Source organism: Mustela erminea, chromosome 15 (assembly GCF_009829155.1).
Source record: "Mustela erminea isolate mMusErm1 chromosome 15, mMusErm1.Pri, whole genome shotgun sequence".
NCBI classification, from domain to species: domain Eukaryota; kingdom Metazoa; phylum Chordata; class Mammalia; order Carnivora; family Mustelidae; genus Mustela; species Mustela erminea.
The window spans coordinates 13,182,557-13,205,955 of record NC_045628.1 but is presented as its reverse complement, the minus strand read 5'-3'; the positions used below and the strand labels follow the sequence as shown (position 1 = coordinate 13,205,955).

General features: G+C 40.8%; 1 protein-coding gene across 1 annotated transcript in view; it reads left to right on the top strand.

The window, feature by feature from the left end:
* The first annotated feature begins 6,521 nt into the window (after positions 1–6,521).
* The window catches only part of RAP2A (RAP2A, member of RAS oncogene family), a 35,795-nt gene continuing 18,917 nt past the window's right edge, over positions 6,522–23,399 (top strand). Inside the window, exon 1 of the mRNA XM_032314727.1 lies at positions 6,522–6,865. Coding sequence (XP_032170618.1) covers positions 6,552–6,865 — 314 coding nt within the window. The 5' untranslated portion in view covers positions 6,522–6,551. The remainder of the gene's footprint in view (positions 6,866–23,399) is intronic.

The window sequence follows — 23,399 nt, the reverse complement described above, 5'->3', positions numbered from 1 at the left end:
GCAGGGGCAGGCACTGATTTTCCCAAGGAATGGGGAGTGAGAAGCAGGAGCACGTGTGTAATAGTTCTTTTCCTATTTTATTATTCTTCTGCAGTGTGGCTGCAGTATTGTCCAAGGCCTGAACCACTACCACCCTCTCTTCTCAGTCCCCTTACTGAACAGTTACTTCAAACCCCCTCATTACCAGTGTTTTCTCATAATTTTCTTCATTTGATGGTGTTGTACCCTCTACATTGCTTCCGTGATCTTGGAGGAAGGAGCAGTAATAATGAAAGTTCAGCATCTTCATATCACATATTTGCATGGTGGTTCCTAATTGGTTTTACATTTTTTATCTAAAAACAACAAGCTTCTTGGACATGCAGCAAAAGGGCAAAGCACAATAAATATTAATTACATTATCATAAACGATATCAAGATATGTTCATATGCCTACGGTGGCCTAATTTTTAAGAAATATTCTTATATAAAATAGCACTAGAAAAATACTACAACCATATTTGATCAGAAACCACATAAAATCTGACAAACTTCTGATTTTTGTTAGGTATTTATTATTGTTGTTATGCTATTACATTTGGCATATCTATGGGGTTTTTTAAAATTTCCAAAATGTGTCACTAATCTGTAACTTACTATTCCTTACAGCTTCTTCATTAAAAAGACTTTTCTATGACAAGGTACAAAAAGGCACTGTAGGAAAAACATTCTAAATTACATTATTTACCTAAAAGACTATCTTTATATAATACTGGTTATTGAAAATTTTCTTTTCAATCAAATTCCATTCATTTCTACATAATGCATGTCAGTAACAGCTACCATGAAAAAATAACCATAAGTGAAAACTGTTTTGCTGCCTGTCTTCATTTTTTGCTACCCCTCATTTTTCTTTCTACTTCTATTTGTGAAAGTTTGAATTCTACCTTCTTGATGCCCTCAAGTCCATAATTACTTCTTATGACAATTCTTTCATGATGCCCACATTATAAATTATTCATCATTTTGAATTATACCTTAACTTCTTCGAACAATCCCTTCTACTCTTTCTACATTTTCTTCTGTATTATTTTTTCCCGGATTATTTCTATACTTTTGTAATCTTGCCTTTGAGACTTCAAGCCTCTGATTCCCCCCACCCCCCCGATAGTTGTCCCTAGAATGGCACTGCTATAGAGAATTAAATAATCAAGTGATTCCATGTTTTCCATTCAAAACCTAGTTCCATATTAATTTCCTTCAGACAGCTTTCCTTTAGTAAACGCACTTCAGTTTATTCTGTTTCTCTTAACCTCTAAGAACTCATGTATGAAGTACACATAATATCACATCTTTGAAAGTGTTTGTTTTTATCATTTTATTCAGTTATATATTTTTGTTATATATTTTGTAATATTTTACTTTCTTATTACATCCTTATAATCTTTCATTTTTTCTTGTTAGCATGAATTATAAGCTGTTATTATATAATGTAAAGTACAATCAGTTGTTTAAGGTCAGTCTCTTCTGTTTATAACGTCTATAACTACAAGCTCTTCTGGCTGTCTATTTTTGTATCCCGAGAGCCTAGAATAATATAAGTGCTCAATTAATACCATAATGTCTTTGGAATGCCATTCAGGATATCAGTAGGATACCCAACAGAATATCACAAATGCTCGCTATTTTTTTTTAAATACCACTTTGTCTCGAATCTCTCACACTTTCTATAGCAATTAGGGTGTATTGGACTCAAAGACGCAGAAAACTTCATGGACTTAAACTAACACAGCCTTAAACCAAAGGAAGCTAGTCATTTACTTAGTAGTCCAAAGGTGGGCCTTTCCAGTACTGGCATGACAGTTCAATACTGTTTTCCAGGACCTGGATTCTTCTCATCCTTCTTAGCCATCTGAATTAAGGTCGCTGGTTTGCAACCTCAGCCATAAGGCATACCAGCCCAAAGATGGTGGCCACATTCTCTTATTTCAATGTGCAAAGCAGGAAGCAAGAGGAGTGGCACCAAAACAATGGCGTATTTACTCATTCTTGTCAGAATCCTAGGACTCCCCCCGTCCCGGTGGCTTCTTCCAGTTCCACTGATGAGAACTGGGTCATGTACCTACTGCAGGACTAACTTGGGAGAGAGGAAAGGACTGCCATTAATGATTAATTCTGATTCATCCCATACTTGGGGGCTAGAAGAAAGGGAAACTGCTGGGGATGCAGCAACATTGTGTTTACTCTTCAGCCACCTTAAACAAACCACACTGGAACTCTAGTTTCCTCTGAACATTCAAGCTTTCAAGATTCGTCAGGCGTTTTTCTATTTCCTATATCTTAATCATTAAGCCTTTTCCTTCCGCGACATTTACTTTTTCAACCAAAAGTTTTCTTTCATTGACTTGTTTACATAATCACTTCATTTCTGCATTCTTTTTCTTTTCCAAAGTGCTGAGACAATTCCATTTTCAAAAGAGATACAAGCTTATTTAGCCCCTTCCTTTCCACTGCTTATATATACTTTCATTTCTCGACTGTATCAGGAGCCTCAGAGGCCAAGAAAATGTCTTCTGCTCTCAATGTACTTGACTTGCCCTTCCCCTTTATGGTTAATCACACATATGTAGGCTTTAATAGGAAGCAACAGAAATCAGGGTTTCATAGACAAGAAGCACGGCTAACATTGCAAACATCCTCTCCTAACCTATTTATATTAAATTCTTTGCATACTTGCCTCCTGCTGTAGTCAGAAAGTCCCCGAACACAGTGGATTTCCCACTTCATCCCACCTTACCCAACATCTTTCACAAAAGCAAAGAAAGGAGCTGGGTTTCCATAGTAACACACGTGTGACAGTTGAGGGTATCTGGGCATAGGTGAGATAGCTCTCGGATTTAGTGGGGAGAGGAAAAATGAAGATTTTTTTTTCTTTTCTTTTCTCTTCCAATAATGCCCTTCGGAAGCTAAAGAGACCCTACAGTGTCAGTGCACGGTGTTAAGTTTTCACTATCATACAGATTTACAGCTCTCAGAGAAAATTCAATTTCATGTGATTTTGTCTTGCCCACGAACAAATGAATGGAGACATAAGTTTTTATTTCTAAAATCACTCTCAGAAAGATAGTTCATGCTGGCATAAAAATGAACATGATTAAGGAATCAGGAGACAGACATCCATCTCCCAACCAAATCTTCAAAATTCTCTACACGTTCTGACATCCTTTCTTATGGCAGCTAATCCTTCCACCAATACTTCAAATACAGTCTCAAATTAGGTAAGTATCATCATATAAGACAGAATAGGAAAGAAAATATGCCCTACTTACTATGTTTCTTTTGCTTGTTAGTGGTTAAAAATCTACCCTTATGGCAACGCTGAGAATGAACATTGAGAATGAATGTCAAATGAATATGAATTCATCAAAAATGAGTATCAAATATCAAGATGAGAAATAAAATGAGCCAACCACCCTAAGGGCTGCAGTCTGTATACTTCTCCTTATCAAGAAAAGCCAACAGTAATGCAAGGTCAGAGAAAACATCCTGAAAAATGTCAAAAAGCTCTCCTACTCTTTATTATGCTAAATGGAGTGACTAGGGAGGCCACTCAGTATTTTTTGTGTGACTTCTATCAGATGCACTGCAATTCAGAGTTTCTCAGCTTCTGGGGACCTAGGAAATGAAAAGTTGCTTAAGGTTACATTCTGGATTCATAATCCCCATGCAAATTTCAAAAGAAAAAAGTCACTAAATGTTTACTTGCAAAATAAATGATTTTTCAGCTCCATTGTAATGCAACGTACTACACAGATTGTAATGATCTATACAAAGAAAGTTTGATGCTTCTCAAAAAGCCTAGGAATTTTAACACCATGATGCACAATATGGATCTTAAGAGACAGTCTGTCTTCTGAAAAAAAGTGTGACTGTTACAAAGCTAAAGGAACCTCAAATTCGCATAAAGATTTCACACAAAATATGAGACCTATGAATAGCTAGGTGAACGCTGCACTCATCCACAACATCTTCTTGAAATATCCCTGCCAAGAAAGCTCCGATACAATGATCTATGTGAGCTCCTTTCACTTTAATTCACTTTTTCACGATACTAGTTTAGAATCAGTTATCTATGGTTTCCATGATCTTAAAACATTCTTCTGATTCATATATATATATATATTTGGGCGGGGGGGGGGGCAATCTGTCCTCACTGCTGATTCCGGAGGCTCAGATATTACCTCTCATACTTTCACAATATGTCATCAAGAAATGAAGCCTGAGTCAATTTTTTACACATTTTGACATGATGCTTGCCCTCAATTATTTTAAGCAAAAACTTGGTATGTGCTATACTATAGCAAGATATTGCAAAAATAAGTTCTCCGTTCTAATACAGGGGCCGAACAGCAAAAGAACCCTGGCGAATCTAAGTACACCCCTGTCGTAGTTTGATAACGGACAGAAAAGCTGGGAAAGGAACACCTGGTCTTTCCAGGATCTCAGACCAACATCCTCTCAACATGATGACCTTGTGGGGAAGAGTAAGGGCGAAGAGGTATGTCGTGACCAAACAGAACTGCAGCAATTTATTATTCACGAGAAATGTGATTTAGTAACAGGCTGGCGTAGACTGGTCTGAGAAGGACCTAGTTTAAGGAAGGTAAATCCAATAACCAAGCATTACAAAATAGAATCCAGGAATACTTGGAAATAGAGCTTCTCCTGATTTGACGTTGTGGGTACGAGAGTGCAACTCACATATAACCCTACAGAGACCGAACTGGCAAGTTTAAAAACTAAGTAGTTAAAAAAAAAAAAAAAATGTTTCGGGAGGCACGCATGGAAGACCCGCGCCAACTGCTGCAGTAGGTCTCCTAAGTACCGGAACATTTCTCACCCTAAAGACAAAAGTCCCTGTTTTCACGATTCAGCCCACGATTCAGCCCACATCCCTCAGCACCATTTCCATGCCCATCCTTTAGGCAGCATGCCAAGGAGACGACGTTAAACGCAGAATTCATCACTCTCGCCTGCAAAACACCTTGCTCCCTGCCAGCGTAGGGCACAGCGACCGGCCCCTCAGGCTCCCGCCCCTCCCGGACCCCACCAGCAGCCCTGTCTCCATACCGCCGGCCCTAGGTGGCAAGGGAATCGTGCGTCCTGATTGGCTTACATCGAACCTCCGTCATTCGTCAGCTCTCCTACGATTGGTTGGCAGAGCGTGCGCAGGAGCAAACGCCCAGTCTGGCCGGGCGAAGGGAGGTGAGTAGGTGGATCCTGCGACTAGAGGTTTTCCCATTGGCTGACGGGTGGGTGTCACGTGGTACGAAATGCCTCTCTATTGGCCGAGAACAGTACCACGGGGTACAGAAACGTCATCTGGTTGGTTGGAATGAATCCCAACTTCCTACTAGGTGCCCCAGCTAGCTGTTGCTATGATGTGTCCCTGGGCCTTCTGTTGCGGCTTGGAGCTCCGTTCTCCCGGTTTTCCAAGCTCCCATAGCCGAGAGGGCGTGGGAAGAGCTCGACACCAGTCCCGGGCTGGAGCAGGGCGGGGCCGGGGGCGGTGGGCGGGACCTCCAGCGACGTCACCGGGCGTGGGCCTGGCTTCCGCGGACTCGCCTTCGCCGCCTCGGGAAGTGGGCAGAAGGGACCGTGCAACGCCTCCCTCAATATTCTGATGCTGGAAACAAAAATTCGCCTTACTGTGTTTATGTTCGTTCCCTCAAAAAAGCTTCTCATTATGTTTATGCAAGATAAAACCAAAACTCGGGAGTACTGAGAGACTGCGTAGTGTGTCAAGCAAAATCCCTCACCGAGACCTCCTTCTGGGCCTCGCCCGTTAAGACTGCTCTGGCCCCGCTAGCATCTTGTCTCCCCCAGATGCCGAACGTGGGACTCTCAAGTTGACCAGGTTCCGGGCTCAGGCAAACGAACTGCGCATGCTCAGTACGCAGGCCTTGGGGTTCGACGGGGCGTGCGGGGTAGGCTGTTGCTGGGTGGCAGAGGAGGTTGTTTATCTAAGTGCGAGCGGAGGCTTCCGCGCGGCGCAGTCTCCCGGGAGCGCGCGCGGCCGGTCGCCTAGACGACAGGGAGCAGGGGCGGGGCTGCGCCGCGGAGCCCCGCCTCCTGCCGCCGGGCCCCGCCCCCGGCAGCGCTGCGGCTCTCGCTCGGGCGCGCGCTCCGGCACCCGAGGAAGCGGCGGTGGCCGTGGCGGCGGCGGCCGCGGGCGGGGAGCTGGGCGTGGAGGCGCGAGGGGCGGGGCGGGCGGGCGGCACTGCGGGCCCGCGGCTCGGGCGGCTCCGGCGGCTCCGGCGGCTCCGGCGGCTCCCGCTCGCTGCTCGTGCTCAGTGCCTGCCGGCGCCCGCGGGCCGCATTGCCGCCCGGCTCGGCCCATGCCCAGGGCTGCTGCTCCCTCCGCCGGCGCCCGGGGGGCCGCGGCGGCCGGGAGGTGGGGGCGGCCGCGGGAGGCGGCGGGGCCGGCGGCCGACGCAGGGTCCGGGGGCGCAGCGCGGCGGGCGTAGGTCTATGTCGCGGGCGGCGGCGGCGGCGGCGGCCGCGGAGGGACGATGCGCGAGTACAAAGTGGTGGTGCTGGGCTCGGGCGGGGTCGGCAAATCCGCCCTGACCGTGCAGTTCGTGACCGGCACCTTCATCGAGAAATACGACCCCACCATCGAGGACTTCTACCGCAAAGAGATCGAGGTGGACTCGTCGCCGTCGGTGCTGGAGATCCTGGACACGGCGGGCACCGAGCAGTTCGCGTCCATGCGGGACCTGTACATCAAGAACGGCCAGGGCTTCATCCTGGTCTATAGCCTCGTCAACCAGCAGAGCTTCCAGGACATCAAGCCCATGCGGGACCAGATCATCCGAGTGAAGCGGTGAGCGGGCCGTGGGGGAGCGGGCAGGGCGCTTCGCGGTGCTGCCGGCGGCCGACGTCCCGGGGCCAGAACTCCCCGTGCTCTGGGTGGCCGTGGGCAGGGGGAGCAGTCTGGGGAGATGGCTCTGGGGTCTCGTGCGCTGTAATCTTTTTTTTTTTTTTTTTTTTTTGCCGGCATCACCACCATCATCCTCTTGAATCTCAAATTTGAGTGCTTTGTTTCACAACTCAAATTTGGCATCCCGTGAACCTACAGAACAGCTCTTTGTCTCTTGGATATTATTAGTAGCACTTGTGCAGAACCCCAAAGGAAACAAAGTTTAAAACTTGCAGTGGGGGAGAGGGTACATGGGTAGGTTTGTGTTGGGGAGAGGGGAGCTGTGCAGGCATAGGGGAGACATTTTTAGATTGAACAACAGCAAAAAATCTACCTTGGCAATATTTGACAGCAAAACTTGCTCACATGTATATGGTAAAAAGGTCAAGTCCAGAGGAAAGAGACCTTTCTCCTCTCTTAAAAGATTGAGTGGTGCCAGGCGTTTTACAAAAATGAATTGTGCCATTAAGACGAAAGTTTAAAGACATTATTATTTGAAGACATCCTAATAGTTCCCTGAGATTGAGAGAGTTATAAGCATAGAGGAGCACTGATATTCCATCTGCATTAAAGAATGTGGCTTAACTTTTTTTTTAATCCAACTGCCTTACCCCTTAAAAAAAAGAAAGAAAGAAGGAAAGGGGAAAAAGCGTTCCTGGAAACAACAGAAGTTTTTTCAAATGTGTAACCAAAGTACTAGCTAATTTAAAGTTAATGCAAACAAGCTGTTTCCTAATATGAACTTTTTTTTAATGTGTATTTTGCAAATACAGCTAGTAGCTTAAATGGCTTAAAATGCTTGTTTTCTCTTAAATTAACTGAGTTTATATTTTCCTATAATTTCAGGCATCAGAAATGTAATATCTTAGTTCAAAGTTTTAGCAAATTTGTCTAATTACTACACATTGTTCTGTATGATTCTTATTATTAGCTAATAATTGCTAGTAATTTTGATTTAGTATAATTTTTTTCTTACCTCATATTAGCTTTAGCCCTAAATTTGAAGACATTTACTGAAAACATTTACTGAAAGATAGTTGTTAGTGAACTGTAGACACAAGCACATTGTAAGTCAGAGTCACTCATGTTAAAGAGCAAAGACCAAAGTCACGTGTACTCAGTAGGTACTCAAAAATTCATTACAAGAGGTGGATTTTTAAAGCAACATATGAGATCAAAGGCCCTGTCCCCATCCCCTTTTAACTCATTGCACATGTATTTTAATAGCTAAGCTAAGGTTTTGTATATTATTTCTTGTTAAATTTCAAACGAGAATGAAGTGAATATTTTCATGGTCTCTGTTGCTGTTCCAAGATCTGTAAATTTGATTGATAGCTTTTTACTTCTCCAGTCTCATTTTCTTACAAAGTTAATTGCTGTGGATTAAAAAAAAAAAGAGCAGTTTTTGTGCTAAATTTAAAAATGTGTACTTAAGGGGCTACATCGAAGTAACTCAAATCCTTAATTAGTATGTCCATACCACTAAAAAAAAAATATATACATATATATATATATATATATATATATATATATATACACACACACAGAACAGGGCAATCTAATACATTATCACATGTCAATCTTAGGCCATATACATATATCAAATAATAAAGTGAATGCTCCAACTACTCCATACTTTATTTACATTTATATGTATACATATAATTCAAACATTGATAAAAGGCACACTTCTTGACAAAAGCCTAGGGGATAGAATATAGCAAAATAGCCTCAGATAGCTGAGTCCACATGATTTTGTAGTCTTTTATGATTTAGTGGAGATTACTAATAGTGGGCTAGTCTGAACTTGGAATGCTGGAAAAATGTATTTGTTTGCACCACGACCCAGAGAGAAAAAAAAAAAGTAAAATTCTACTTTCCCAGGTGTCATTTTATTCACTAGTCTCAATTCTTGATGTAAAATAAAAAAACATGGATCTACTGAAGTCAAGTTCATAAACTCTTTTCGTTGGAATTCATCCATTGTGTGGATAAAGGACCCCTTGAGCCCTTCTGTGTCCTGACATTTGATTTCTCACCCAAATTTTATCAGCTGGCCTCCCAGCCTATAACATATTATAAATAACTTGCATAGAAAGAAAGGATCTGTGTATATTATGTATATTACAAGATAGTAGATAATGCATATATGATACTAAAGTGGCCATTAAATGTGCTAGTAATTTCACTCCTCCCACTTAAGGAGAATAAAACATGATTTTCAAATAAGTAAGTTTTCTACTCTTTTTGGGACTCAATTTTTAAATGAACCAGTTGCTCTAGGAAGTATCAAGTAATTATTCCCTCCCTCTGCACACTAGCTGCTTTACATATGACAACAGTTGTTTGGGGATATTTAATATCACCAGAATGTCAATGACAAAAGTGAAGTGCAGAGAGGTTTGGTATTTTACCCAAGACTGGCCACTGATGGAAGGATTTAAACCAAGATCTGTTACACTCCATGTACTCTTCTATACCAGGCTGCCTTTGAACTTGTTATTACTGGCAAATTCAGTACCCAGTTTTTGGTCTAGGATGGCATTGTTCAATACAAGTATAATGTGAGCCACACATGTAATTTAAAAATTTCTAGTAGTTTATTTTTTTAATTACAGCAGATAAAGTTTATAATGCACTTTTTAATGCACTATATAAGATACTGCCATTTTAACATGCAAGCAGTATTCAGAAATTGAGATACCTTACTTTCCTTTTTATTCTAAATTTTCAAAATCTGATGTGTCATTTACACTCAGCACATCTTAATTCAAACATATTTTCAGGTGCTCAGAAGGCACATGTGGCTGCAGGCTACCATATTGGGCACTACAGGTCTGAAATGGGTGTATTGCAGGGAAACAGTAGGCCTCAGTTTCCTTATCTGTGAAAGAGATGCACCTTTCAAAGTCTTTAGTAGGATTAAATGAGATATTTTGTTTTAAGGTGTCCAACACAATACCTTGAACGCAGAAATTACTCAAACATTCCAGCTGTCCTTTTATTAATAACCTTGTCACCCTACCTTTTTTAAAAATTTTATCCTTGAGATAAATATAATTTTAGAGGAGATAAATTTGTGACTGCCTTTTTGGAATTCATTACCTGGTGTAGACAAGATGAGAATAAAAAGCAACGGGGATTAAAACAACCCTTAGGAAAATTTCACTCGTATATTCTCAAAATATTTTCCCTTATTAAGGGCCTTATGGGAAAGGGGAGGAGACTGAAGATTTAACTTCAAGTATAGCACCAATTCATGGCCAGACAGCAGGCTGTCCAAGGCCTATTGTTCTCATAATAAAGCCCAGAAATCTGCATGACCTTCCCAGGCCCAACAGGCTCCTGCTCCTCTCTGCCTTTCCGGCCTTACCTTTTGCAATCTTCCTCCTCCCTTAGGTTCCAGCACCCACTCCTGCTTTTAGTTCCTTGAAAGTACCTGTCTGGGCTTTACTTGTACATGGAGCAGTCATTTACCTTTTGCACTCCATCCCTACTCTGTCTCCCCTACTTACAATATTTCCTCCTCAGGGAAGCCTTCTTCTCTTCCCAAACTGAGTTAGTTAACTTCTTCCTGTCTTCCCACACTAGATCAACATCATCCCTCAGCCCTTCCCTGAAGCATGCATACCCCAGACATCTTGCCACCCTGTACTCCCTTGTCTTGTAGCACACACCGAATTTGAATGACTTGTGTGATGATAGACGTGCAGTCCGTCTTTGTCATTAAACTCTAGTCATATGTCACTAGCACAGCTCCTGGCACAGAGGAAATGCTCAAGAAAAATGTGTTGAAAGAAAACTAGTGTTTGGAAAGCTAACTATTTGTATTGTCCTTTGGCCTCAGTTTCCCCAGACATCCGATTTTATAGAGGGAGAGATGATTCTTCCAAGTCCCTTTTGCACATGGAGTAGATGGTGTGTCATAGTACTTGTACCCAGTTAGGGTAACAAGGGAAAGGGTGACGTTTAGTAAGAGTTTACAAGGTCTTCCAGATGGAGGAAGTGGCATGGGAAGCTCGTAGAGTGTGTTTGTTGGCTGTTCAATAGACCAGATTGGCTAAACTAGGAATTCATTTAGAAGTTTGAGAGAAGGGAGGCCAGGCTAAGAAATTGTAAAGCTAAGAAGGTTACATTTTGATCTTGTAGTAAAGGACCATGATCAAAATGGGTATAGAAATGGTAACGTGGAGGTGATGTGATAGAAGGGTTAGTGGCACAGACAAGAGTCAGGGGGAATAATCATGCAATATTGTGATCATCTATCTAGTTTCCAGGTGAAGTAGAACGATTCTGAATTAGCACGGTGTCTGTAGGAACAGAAAGGAAAGGAGGGATGCGATAATATTGTAAATTACTGTCAAAATAATACTGTAAAGAATGAACTAAACTTAGTTGAAGAGGGAGGGGGAAGGGTCAAAAGTAACCTTGGACACTTTGAACCTGAGTGAGCAGGATTATGAAGAAATAGCAGGGGTAGGGGGCATTATTTCTGCCTTGGCAGTGGTCATCATGCACATAGATGCGTGTAATAAGTAATTAGAATATTTGAATAAAGCCTGAACAGTCACTTTCATTGAATGTAAGGGCTCAGGATCATCCCCAGAGTTCAGATGTGGAGAGTAGATGAGACCTCATGGGTACGTTATGTAGCGAGAAATGAATGGATATGGCCAGAAATTGTAGATGAATATGGATGGCCAAGGAGAAACTTGAGAGTTGTAAGATACATAGAGGAGGCTTCACACATTACTGTATGGGCTAGAAGGCCTGGGGCATTTCAAGATTGGGAAAAAGAGAATGGGAAGAGGCAGCTGATTTGACTACACAAAGCGAAATTAGTAACTTTTTTTTCCACTTTTATTACTAATTTTTCTGTATCATTTAAGTGATCACTTTTAAGTGACCAAACTGATCATTTGCACTTTTACTCCTCACGATAAGTCGCCATAAAAACCTTCTCTAAAATAGAGGCAGGTGGCCAGTTACCACACATAGATCTTGACCCTCAAACAGATTGGTGCGGTGGATCCGAAACCCAGGAGTGTATCCAATGTTTGTCCCAAGTAAGTGACATTTCTGGGGTCTCCCACCACTCCTTCCTCCACAGATGCCCCCTTCCCCAGGTGGATACCTCCAGGAGCCAGAATTGTTGTTGGAAGCTGGGCCTCCCAGATACAGAGAACCTAGAAGCCATGAGTCACTTTTTATAGCCCCAAACGGTGTCTTCCTGAGGGGGAAACGCAGATTTGCCGCATTATAAAATTAGAACATTACAATACTGGGCTTTTCTCTTTGCCATCCCGAGACTGGAATGAAGTTCACTCTGCAGACAGAGCAGACGCTCTCCCTTCGGCGCCAGCGCACGGTCCTTCTCCCTGGTGGGAGCCCCGAGGGAAGCAGCGGGCTTTAATACGAGCCTTAACGAGTGAGCAGCCTGTGACCCGCAAATCTTGCCTAGTTAAGATTTGCTGATAATTGGGTCCGTGAGATCTGTAATCAGAGGGATCATTACTGTATGTATATATATTTTTGTAAAGGGAGAGGGGGCAAAAGTAATTTAAATAGGCCACTATTCCACTGTACACAGACAAGATATCACCTGTTACTGCATATGGATAAACTCCTCCGGCAGGAACAAATGGGGGATTTGAAGGTGACCAAATGGGGGATTTGAAGGTGACCTCGCTGACCATGCAGTGGGAACTACTCAGGTCGCCAGGCAAGTGGATGACGTTGCCTTTCTAGCCCTCCTTTAGGAAAAGGTCAAGTCATGAGCAGGTGGATACCAGGAGGAGATGGAGGAACTGACAGTGTCTCTAGATGACTCAGCCGACAGGAAGACCCAGCAAAGCTGGCATCCTTTCTCGTTTGTTCAAGTTTTCCAGTTAGTAATACATTTGAGTGTTTTCTGTGTGTCCTCTTCCAGGAAGTTATATATGGCACACTAAAATGCATAGATTATACATTTATATATGTATTTCTCAGCAATGAACTTTACATAAAAGCATGTACACCATACTTAATTTGTGAGGGTTTTTTTGTTTTTTGTTTTTTAATTGAGGGTAATTTTTGTCACACGTTTTTTTTTCTTAGCCATTGTCTTCAAACCTAAACCTCTGGGGAAGGACGTGTGATTCTACTCTAGGTTTTTTTGTGTGTGTGGGTGGGTTTTTTTTTGTTTGGTTGGTTGGTTGGGGTTTTGGTTTTTTTTATATTTTTTTTGGCTTCTCTTTTCACTTTTCCTTGTTACCTGTTTCTCTCTCTCTGTGTGTTATTAAGTACTATTTTCTTAGGTACTTACATCTATTTTCTTAGGTAATTACATTTTTTTTGGCCTATGGGATAAAAAGAATTGTGAGTACTCTACCCTTTTCTGGAAAAATATTTGGGTTTGGATATGAGTAGATTCTAGTATGAGATAAAACTGAGAGAGACAGAATAAAATGTCTTGCAACTAATGAATCATTGAACACTACACCAAACACTAAAAATGTACTATATGTTGGCTAATTGAATTTCAATTTTAAAAAATGAAATAAAAAAATTTTTTTTAATGTAAAAACAAGTATAAATGTAGAGATACTATTTGGGTAGAAAATGGACCATGAAATTTTAAGAGCATGCAGAAATACATCCTATGTATTTGCCTTTTTGTTACTTTCACAATTGTGGGGCATTATATTAAAAATTATTCTCAGTCTGACAGAGAAAAGTTTCTTAAACATACCTTTACACTTATCAGATCCAACTGTGCCTTTCTGTAGAATAATACCAATAATGGTAATGCTATGATTTTAGACATCTACATTTCCATAGTGTATAAGTAAAATGTAAATATGTTAGTAAAGTTTAAGGTTATCAAAATATCTAAAAATAGCAGATCCCTAGTTGCGACGATTTTAGCAATAGATTTAACTTTATACTTCCAAAAGATTGAAACCTCTTTGGAACTATTGGGCCCAATATTCCAACTACTTCACCTTTTATTCTTGTAGGAAAACCCGAATAAAACACCTGTGTTAGCCGGATTTTTAATACATTTCAGTTTAAATTGAAGGTCACGACTGTGAAATAAGAATATTTTAGGCCTGTGAGTCAGAATAAAATTATTGGGTATCTGAATCCAATAGCAACAGCATATTGAATTGAAATCAGAGTTTGGTAAGTCCAGTAACAAAGCAACATTGGGAGTCTTGGAATCTGGTTCATTTCATTACTTAATGTTGAAGATATTGCACATTGCTCAAAACTCTGTCTGAATAAGCTATTTAAAATAGATGACAGTGTGTAAATTAAGTACACTTTAAAATATACATTCTTTTTACTCAAAATGCTCAAAAACATTTATGGTCAGAATTGGGTAGATTGTTGTTTTCAATTTGTTCTGTTTTTTACTTTCTCTGATATCTTTTCTTAATATGTTTAAGGTTTGAATACATACCAAAATTGATACTTGAAGGGACAATAAGATGATTTATAATTTTTGTGTTTTTTAAAAATTCATTTTTATTGAGATATAGATGACATATAACATTTTGTTTTAAGTTTTTTCACTTAGAATTATGTGAGAGGAACATTGTGAACTTTTATTTAAAATGTTTAGAAGTGTTACTCATAAAATGTAATTTGATATGTATATACATTGGAGAATGATGACTACAGTATATTTAGTTAACATCCATCACCATTCATCATTGCAATTTTGTGTGTGTGTGTGTATGTGTGTGTGATGACGATTTTTACAATGTTCTCTTACCAGGTTTCAGATATATACCACAGTACTGTAACTATAGTCACCATGCTGTATAATAAACCTCCAGGACTTACTTATCTTAACTGGAAATCTGTACTTTTTTACTGCCTTTACCCATTTCTCTCGCTCACTCGCTCTCTTAGAACACACACACACACACACACGCACGCACGCACATCCTGCGAACCACTAATGTGTTCTCTGTGAGTTCAGGTTTTTGTTTTCTTTGGTTTTAAGATTCCACATGTAAGTGAGCTCATACGGTATTTGTCTTTCTCTGACTGATGTCTCTTAGCATAATGTCCTCAGGGTCTATCCATGTTGTCTTAAATGGCAGGATTTCCTTCTTCTTTATGGCTGAATAATAATTCTGTTTGTGTCTGTGTGGATATGGGTGTATACAGACCGACACACCGTGTTTTCTTTATCCATTCATCCCTCCGTGGACACTTCGATAGTTTTCGTGTCTTGGCTACTGTAAGTAATGCCTCAGTGAACATGGGCTGCAGATAGCTCTTCGAGATAATGATTTTGTTCAAATAAATACGCAGAGGTAGAGTTGCTAGATCATATGTAGTTCTACTTTTCACTTTTTGAGGAACCTCCATACTGTTTTGCATGGTGGCTGTACCAGTTTACGTTCGTACCAACAATGCACAAGGATTCCTCTTATCCACACATTCTTGTCAACCTTGTTTCTTGCAATTTTGTTAATTACGATTCTGATAGGTGTGAGGTGTTATTTCATTGTGGTTTTGAGATGCATTTCCTTGATGATTAAAGCAGCATCCCCATATATTTGTTGCCTATCCATATGTCTTCTTCGTAAAAATGTCTTTTCTGATCCTCTGCCCATTTTTTTTTTTTTTTAAAGATTTTATTTATTTATTTGACAGAGAGAGATCACAAGTAGGCAGAGAGGCAGGCAGAGAGAGAGAGAGGGAAGCAGGCTCTCTGCTGAGCAGGGAGCCCGATGCGGGACTCGATCCCAGGACCCTGAGATCATGACCTGAGCCGAAGGCAGCGGCTTAACCCACTGAGCCACCCAGGCGCCCCCTCTGCCCATTTTTTAATTGGATTGTTTGTTGTTTTATTTCTATGGAGTTGTATAGTTCTTTATATACTTTGGATATTAACCAGATCTATGTTTGAAAATATTTTCTCCCATTTCATACATTGTCTTTTCATTTTTGTTGATGGCTTCCTTTGCTTTGTAGAAGCTTTTTAGTTTGATATAATCCTGCTTGTTAGTTTTTTGCTTTTGTTACCTTTGTTTTGGTATCACATCCAGAAAATCATTGCCAAGAGCAGTGTCAGGGAGTTTATCCCTTCTATTTTCTTCAGAGTTTTACGGTTTCAGATCTTATATCCAAGTCTCTAACCCATTTGAGTTGATTTTTGCATATGGTGGAGATACGGGTCCAGGGTCATTCTTAGGCACGTGGCTATCCAGTTTTTCCATACTTCCACCAAAGAGACTGTCCATTCCCCATTGTATAGTCTTGGCTTTGTTGTTGTGAATTAGTTGACCGTGTATGCATAAATGTATTTCTGGGTGTTCTCGTCTGTTCCATTGATCTGTGTGTCTGTTTTTATGTCCGTGCCTACCATTTTGGTTGCTGTAGCTTCGTAATGTAGTTTGAAATCAGGAAGTGTGATGCCTCCACCTTGGTTCTCCTTTCTCAGTGTCGCTTTGGCTATTCAGCATCTTTTGTGGTTCCACACAAATTCCAGATTCATTCTATTTCTGTGAAAAATGCCATTGGAATTTTGATAGGGATTACACTGAATCTGTAGATTGCTTTGAGTGGTACGGCTATTTTAAGAGTATTCTTCCAATCCAGAAGCACAGAATATCTTCCCACTTATTTGTGTCTTCTTTAATTTCTTTCATCCATATCTTGCAGTTTTTTAAATTGTTATTTCTGTCAAAAAACCAAAAGAATTGAAAAAACTAGCCCATCTCTCTACTTCTGTGTATTCCCTTAGTAGTGGCTTTCATGTTTTCTTAATCGTGGCCCTCAGTAAGAATTACATTTTATGTTGCGACACAGTACACACAGCCTAAATATAAGTTTCATGAAATAATAAACTTGTTATGTTGCTACTATATTTTCCATTTTATTCTTTTTATTTTATTTCATGGTTTTTATACATTCCTCTTGAGCCACTCAATTGATCTCATCACACACAATTGGAAAACTGCTATACTAGAACATTTGTACTTGAAGAAAAACAAATAGAACTATCTCTGTAATTGTCGGAAATAACATTTATCTTTTCTTCCTGCCTTTCCAGTTTCCAACAACCCTATATAAATGCTGCAAAAATGAAATGCTTCCTATCGTGAGTTAGTAAATCCTCTCTCCATTATAGAGAAAGATAACATTTAGTCACTAAACAAAAAGACATGTAAAGTCAATCTTTTGAAGAAGCATTTACTTCTGTTGGTTGTGCATATTAGAGATATGGGAACCTATTTCTCAAAATGAATTTTATTCATTCTGATAAGACAGGAGAGCTCCTTCCTTGTGATAACCTAAAACAGGAAGAGAAGTTGTAGGAGTCAGCCTGGGATGTGGGCTTATTACAGGATTAGCCATCACTAAATTATTAGAGCTTTGCTGCATCTGACATTGACTCAGCTCTGCCTTTGACAGTAGAAATAGATGAAGATGGTCTTAATTATATATATCTTAATATCACTTAGTAGAAGTACCCAAGAGAAAGATCATAAACATTTACTTAAAACATTAAGGAGTATTTCTCATTCTTTTCTAGGAGGAACTCTTAAAAATTAATAATTCAGATGTGGAAATACTACAGTAATTCAGTACATATTAGTATTTTCTTCTTTATCGAGTATCTTTACAGCTTTCTGTCAGTGAACTCTTGGAGTGTTTTTCTGTGTTCTGGGATGGAGAATTTTGTTGTTTTAGTCTAAGTTCTAAATACAGCCACTGTTAGGTTTCCAGTGAGTGTAACAAATACTGCATATATGATAATTGCTCTAATTTAGTATTTTATGCGCATACTGATCTTATTAGGAAGACGGTAAGTGTTAATCTGGTTAAAGCTGAGTCACAGTACTTAGCAGTCACATGATTTGGGGCAAGTTAATGTTATCTGTTACCTCAACTTCCTCATCTGTAATATGGGTGTAATGCTAAGGAGGTAATGATGTACTGTTTCTTTATGTAGTAACTCTAAAATATCCATAGTAAAGTTTCCCCCAAAATCATGCACCTGGGAATGCAACTCCAGCATTTATCTGACTTTATAAAACAGTATAGTGCCACATGATTTCTTAAGAATTAGATTCAATTGCCTTACCATATCTAGATAAACTAACCAATCTGGTAGTGTTTTTCCATTTTTTTCCACTGCTTTCTCATCTGTGTCTGAAGCTTCTAGTACAGTATGTTACAGAAATTATAGCATAGACCCTGAATGTTTTGTTTTTGCCTTCCACTAGAGACTGTGTTAGCTATAAATGGTGACAGTATGTTTTTGTGACTCATAAAGAATTGTGATAATTTTTAGTACATGTATTTTAAGTGTGAGGAATACTTTATAAAAAGTGATGAGACATATAGTATTTGTTAAATACCACGTCTTTAAGTTCATAATGATAATAGACCTTTTTATAAATACCAAAAACTATATATGGGGTGAAGATAATTTTAACACTCTCTGGCCAGTTTAGTTAGATAAATAGATAGAAAGAAAGAAGGAAGGAAGACAGGTAGATAGATAGGCTAGTGTAGAGAGAGAAATATGTTGACAGCTTTTTAATAAATTGATTTCAGAAGTTTTATCTCTCTTTATATAAAAGTCATCACTGTTGACATTAAATGCTGTGGTTTAACCCACTTTTTTTTGCATTACATTGCTCTGAGTGTTATGCAAAATCAGTACAAGATAGTATTTATCCTTCTGGAATGCCAAAATGTTCTGTAATTGAATATATATATTTGACAGTGTTGAGTGAATTGTATATAGAGAGGGGGGCAAAATGCATTAAGTTTCAAAATATTTTTCCACCAGAAAACATTGCTTTTACTAGGCTACCTTTTTGAAGGACTTTTTCATGCACTGTAACTCGTAGAATTAAAAATTTATAAGAGTAATGCCAACAATTTTGTATTCACTTTGTTATGTTTAGTATATTTCGATCCTCCCTGGAAATGAAATCTTACTTTCTGTTTGTATTTGGTTATAGAATGGTTTGAGCAGAATTATTATTTTAGAAAGCTTTAGAAAAGTAAGCTGATTTGTGGAAAATTGAGGGAAAAAACCGTAGAATAGCTAGTCCTCAGGGAAGATAGCTGGGAGCTTAACTAAAGATAGAAGTTGATTATCAAGGATAGTCTAATACAGATTAAGAAATAAAAAATAAGTTTTGTGATTGTTTTAGTATTTAGCAAAATAAATATCCAGATATAGTATATATAAAATTATACTGTCTAAAATACCATTCCCCCACCCAAATGATCCATATACCCTCAAGACCATCCTTTATCTGCTTTTGAACCAACATTTCAAGTGAACTTTGGCCCCCAGTGACGTTGGTACAGTGGGGGGCTGGATGCCCACAGTAGGACAAGGAGTTAAATACATTGATGTACACATACATAAAAGCTGTCTGGAAATTCAGATAACTTTCCTTAGTTTATATTGAAGAGCAAGAGATGAGAAAAGAGTCTCTCCGTGGTTAATTCAGTCCATGCGTACTGACGAATATTATGCTACGACACAGAACTTTTTGTTTGGTGGTCTTGCATGGAGGGTCAGTAAAGTTTGCATAAACTGTCTGTTCTTGCTCTCCAATGGCCATGAGCGAGTTTCAGCGAGCTGATTCCTTAGTGAGGAAGGATCTACACAGAGCGTCCATCTCAGTGGCTGGGCGGGAGGGACCCTCCGGCGGGGTGTGGGCTCAGCAGGGACAGTGCTGTGGCCAGCAGCAGCAGTTACCCTGGGGGAAGCAGCCGGTGTGGCCTGTTTCCATCGGCACCTAACAAGTCAGCACCCTGATTTGGGTCAGCTGCCTCCCAGAGGTCCAGGCACTGGAAAGGCTGCTCTTGGTGACAGTGTTTATTCCTAAGGCCATCCCGACCAGATCGCCGGGTTTGATTGAAAGAAGCACTTGGTTGGAGGTGGATGGAAGAAAAGATGGTTTGGGGGAAGGAGATTTGGTCCAGGACTCTCATCAGCACATCCTAGTAAAATAACACATCTGGAAGCTTTTCTTTTGGGCCATACTGATTGGCTCCGAACAATCTCCTCTATCTGTTCCTTTGATTAAATATCACTGCTTTGATCTCATCCCTTTTCTCCAGTGGTGACCTCGTGTCTCTCTTTAGCGGGACAGCTCATGCCCGTTGCCATGGCACATTTTTCATCAGTGCCCATTTCCATCTCAGAAGTCTCTCTGGGCAGTAGATTCTGTGGTCCTTCTAGACTCTTACCTCAAATTCCCTGTTTTTAGAATCCATCACCATTTAAATCCCATTTTTACATACGTATTTGTGATATCTAGTCTACATAGAGTTTCTTTGACCAGCGTCCTTTTGTATTCCATTTGTTGATGGGGATCAGCAAATCCTGGTAACTGGAACTTTTATTCAGTTTTTAAAGATGACATCATTTTCTCTGAGCACGCTAGGTTAAAGATGGCTGCAGAGTCTTAGCTCAGCTTCCATCAGGAGGAGGCTCTGCCTGGCCGCTCCCCGAGTCTGGACTGGCCCATGACCACTTTGACCAACCGAGGATGGCAGGGTGATACGAAGCAAGTTTTGGGCCTAATCACGGAGAGGACTAAGCACCTTCCACCATGGTCTTTTGGAGCCCTGAGCTGCCATGAGAAAAGTCCAGCTACCATGCTGGAGAACCCATGAAGAGGGCTGAGACCACGAGGGAGAGTAGCCAGCCCACCAGCCTTCCAGGCCTGTGGTAGGATACCCCCCAGAGGTACATGCGTTGGAAAGGCTTTGACCGTCCGCTCAGCCCAGCCCTAACTGAACACCACTGAGCCCAGTCAGTGCCACATGGAACAGAATCGCCCAGCTGACCTCTGCCTAAATTCCTGACCCATACCATCATGAATTACAATTAAATGGGGCCGGTGGATCTGTCGGTTGAGCATCTGCCTTCAGCTCAGGTCATGATCCCAGGGTCTTGAGATCGAGCCCTGTGTGGGGCTCCCTGCTCAGCACAGTCTGCTTCTCCCTCTCCTGCTCCCCCTGCTTATGCTTGCGTGATCTCTCTCTCTCCCTGTCAAATAAATAAAAGCTTTAAAAAAGAAAAGAAAAATAGTAAAATGGTTATGTTAAGCCATTGAGTTTTGGGTGTAGTTTTTTATGCAGCAGAAGTTACCTGAAACAGCATAACATTTTTAGGTACACTGGTTACTTTAGACGTTATTTTGATAAAAGAGTACTGTTGATCCTTTGGATTTCTCTGTGAAGATCTTTAAAAAATATTTATCAAAGATACATGATAAGTGAATGAATTGATGTATCTTAACTCTTAAAAGGTGGCAAATTGATGTGAGCACCTGCCACCTGTCCTCACATTTATCTGCCCTCATAATTTATCTGCCCTATGTCATTTTAGTGTTCCCACCCACACATAATTAACTTTGAGGATCACATTTGATTTTATTGAGAATATGACCTAGTGGGGGCTCCCAGGTGGCACCGTCGGTTAAGTGTCTGACTCTTGGTGTCGGCTCAGGTCCTGATCTCAGTGTTGTGAGATCGAGCCTCGAGCCAGGCTCCCAGTGGGAGTGGAGCCTGCTTGAGATGCTCTCTCTCCCTCTCCCTCTGCCCCTGCCCCCCCAACCAATCCCCCCCCAAAATGAAAAGAATATAACATATTAAAGTTTAGTTTCAGCAGAAAAGCTAAGTATATTTGACATAGACTGCCATCTAATTTAACAAAAAAAAGTTTCCTTCTCTGCGTGCATTTGGTGGTAGACTGCTTCCATCTTGGTATCAGGCACGTGGCGCACAGAAAGTTTGTTGAATTAATGAATACAGGTCTGTTCAGGTCATTCTGTTTTGCATTTTGGCCATTTTACCCCCCCAAATATCTGGAGATACCCCCTCCCCCCATACCACAAATCAGATTAAGCATTTCAGTATCTAATAATATAAGGTATGATAAAGAATAAAAAATAAAATATTCTGTGTTCATCCAAAAATGCTTTTCTCACACTGGTGACCAGGGATGTCGTTTCTGTGACGTTTCCACTGTGGTCCTCATGCAGACTGTCATATCCGAAGATCTTCAGTTCATGTACTTGTCTGTTTTGTATGTCTGTAAAGATCGATTCCAGCCCTGGCGATAAAACTTCACGGGTATAAAACATTCCTATCCCTTGTTTCCTGAGGGCCCAGATGTAACTTCAGAGGTCGCACAGCTGGTGTAAAACAGAAACCAGACTTTATCCCAGAGCTCAGAGCTCCTAGCTCTATCCGAAGTTTTGTCTTGTATTGTTTTCTGTTTTCTTTCATTCTCTCACTAGGGCTTCCGAGCCATGGCTCCTGTCTAATGACTTCGCAGTGTTCGGAGTCAGGTGATGACTGGAATAGGAGAAGATACTTCTGCTTGGAGGAGATGGGCAGTTGCCAGCCTCTGACACTAGAAGGAACTATATCTCTCCTGTTTTTCTGATACTAGAAGCCTCTGATACTAGAAGGAACTATATCTCTCCTGTTTTTCTGATACTAGAAGCCTCTGATACTAGAAGGAACTATATCTCTCCTGTTTTTCTCTAGAATCGAACAGTCTTCCATAGATGGTTAGATGGAGTCGTCCTGGACAGGCGAACAGGAGTGCGACGTAGCGGAGAGGAGATTCTGTGGAACATTCTTTGTACATTTTCACAGATCTCTCACCACAATTAAGATTCCAGAACTGACTTAACTAACAGATGGTTTGAGCGAGCTTAGAAAAGAATAATTAGCATTTCCATAGTGTTTTACAGTATCCATAATACTTTAATGGCTAATTCATGGAAACTGCCTAGCAGTGTCTGGCACCCCCTAAGCCTTGTACAGATGCCAGCTATCGTTAGTAAAATCACCACCATTGTGTTCCCCCAACATAATATCTGAGTATCCTTAATATTTCTGTGTCACAAATAAGGAACCTCCAGCTCAAAAGGTCACCTGACATCCAAGGGAGCAGACCTGGGCTTTTTCTAGGTCCGCTAAACCCCAATGCAGTTCTGTCTCCCTTTGCCAGGGGGCAAACTGTGGTTGACCTTGACTCTTAACCTAGGGATAAGCTCTGTCTAGTCATTGCACAGCCAACACATCTTTTTCTGAAGGAGTGGTCCAGGGAGATGGGGAGAAAACTGTGTGCAGTGTTTGAAGATAATTATTATGGAAGTGGCCTAAAGGTTAGAATACAGAGGTGAGAAACTGGAGGTAGGAGACTGGTGCAGTCCAGGCGTGAGTTATTTTGGAAATGGGAGGGTTTCTGTAGCAAGAATGAAAATGAAGGGACCGATTTTCTCACCTCCAGTAATCCTTGCTCTGTACCTCCTGTACTCAACCCGTTCCAGCCCCTCATCCCAAACCTGATTACTGTTGAAGACTTGGAAGCTTTTTGCTTACCAGCCATTCTGCCTTGCTGGCTCCCACAGAGGTTTCTTAAAACAGTTAGTAATTTCTT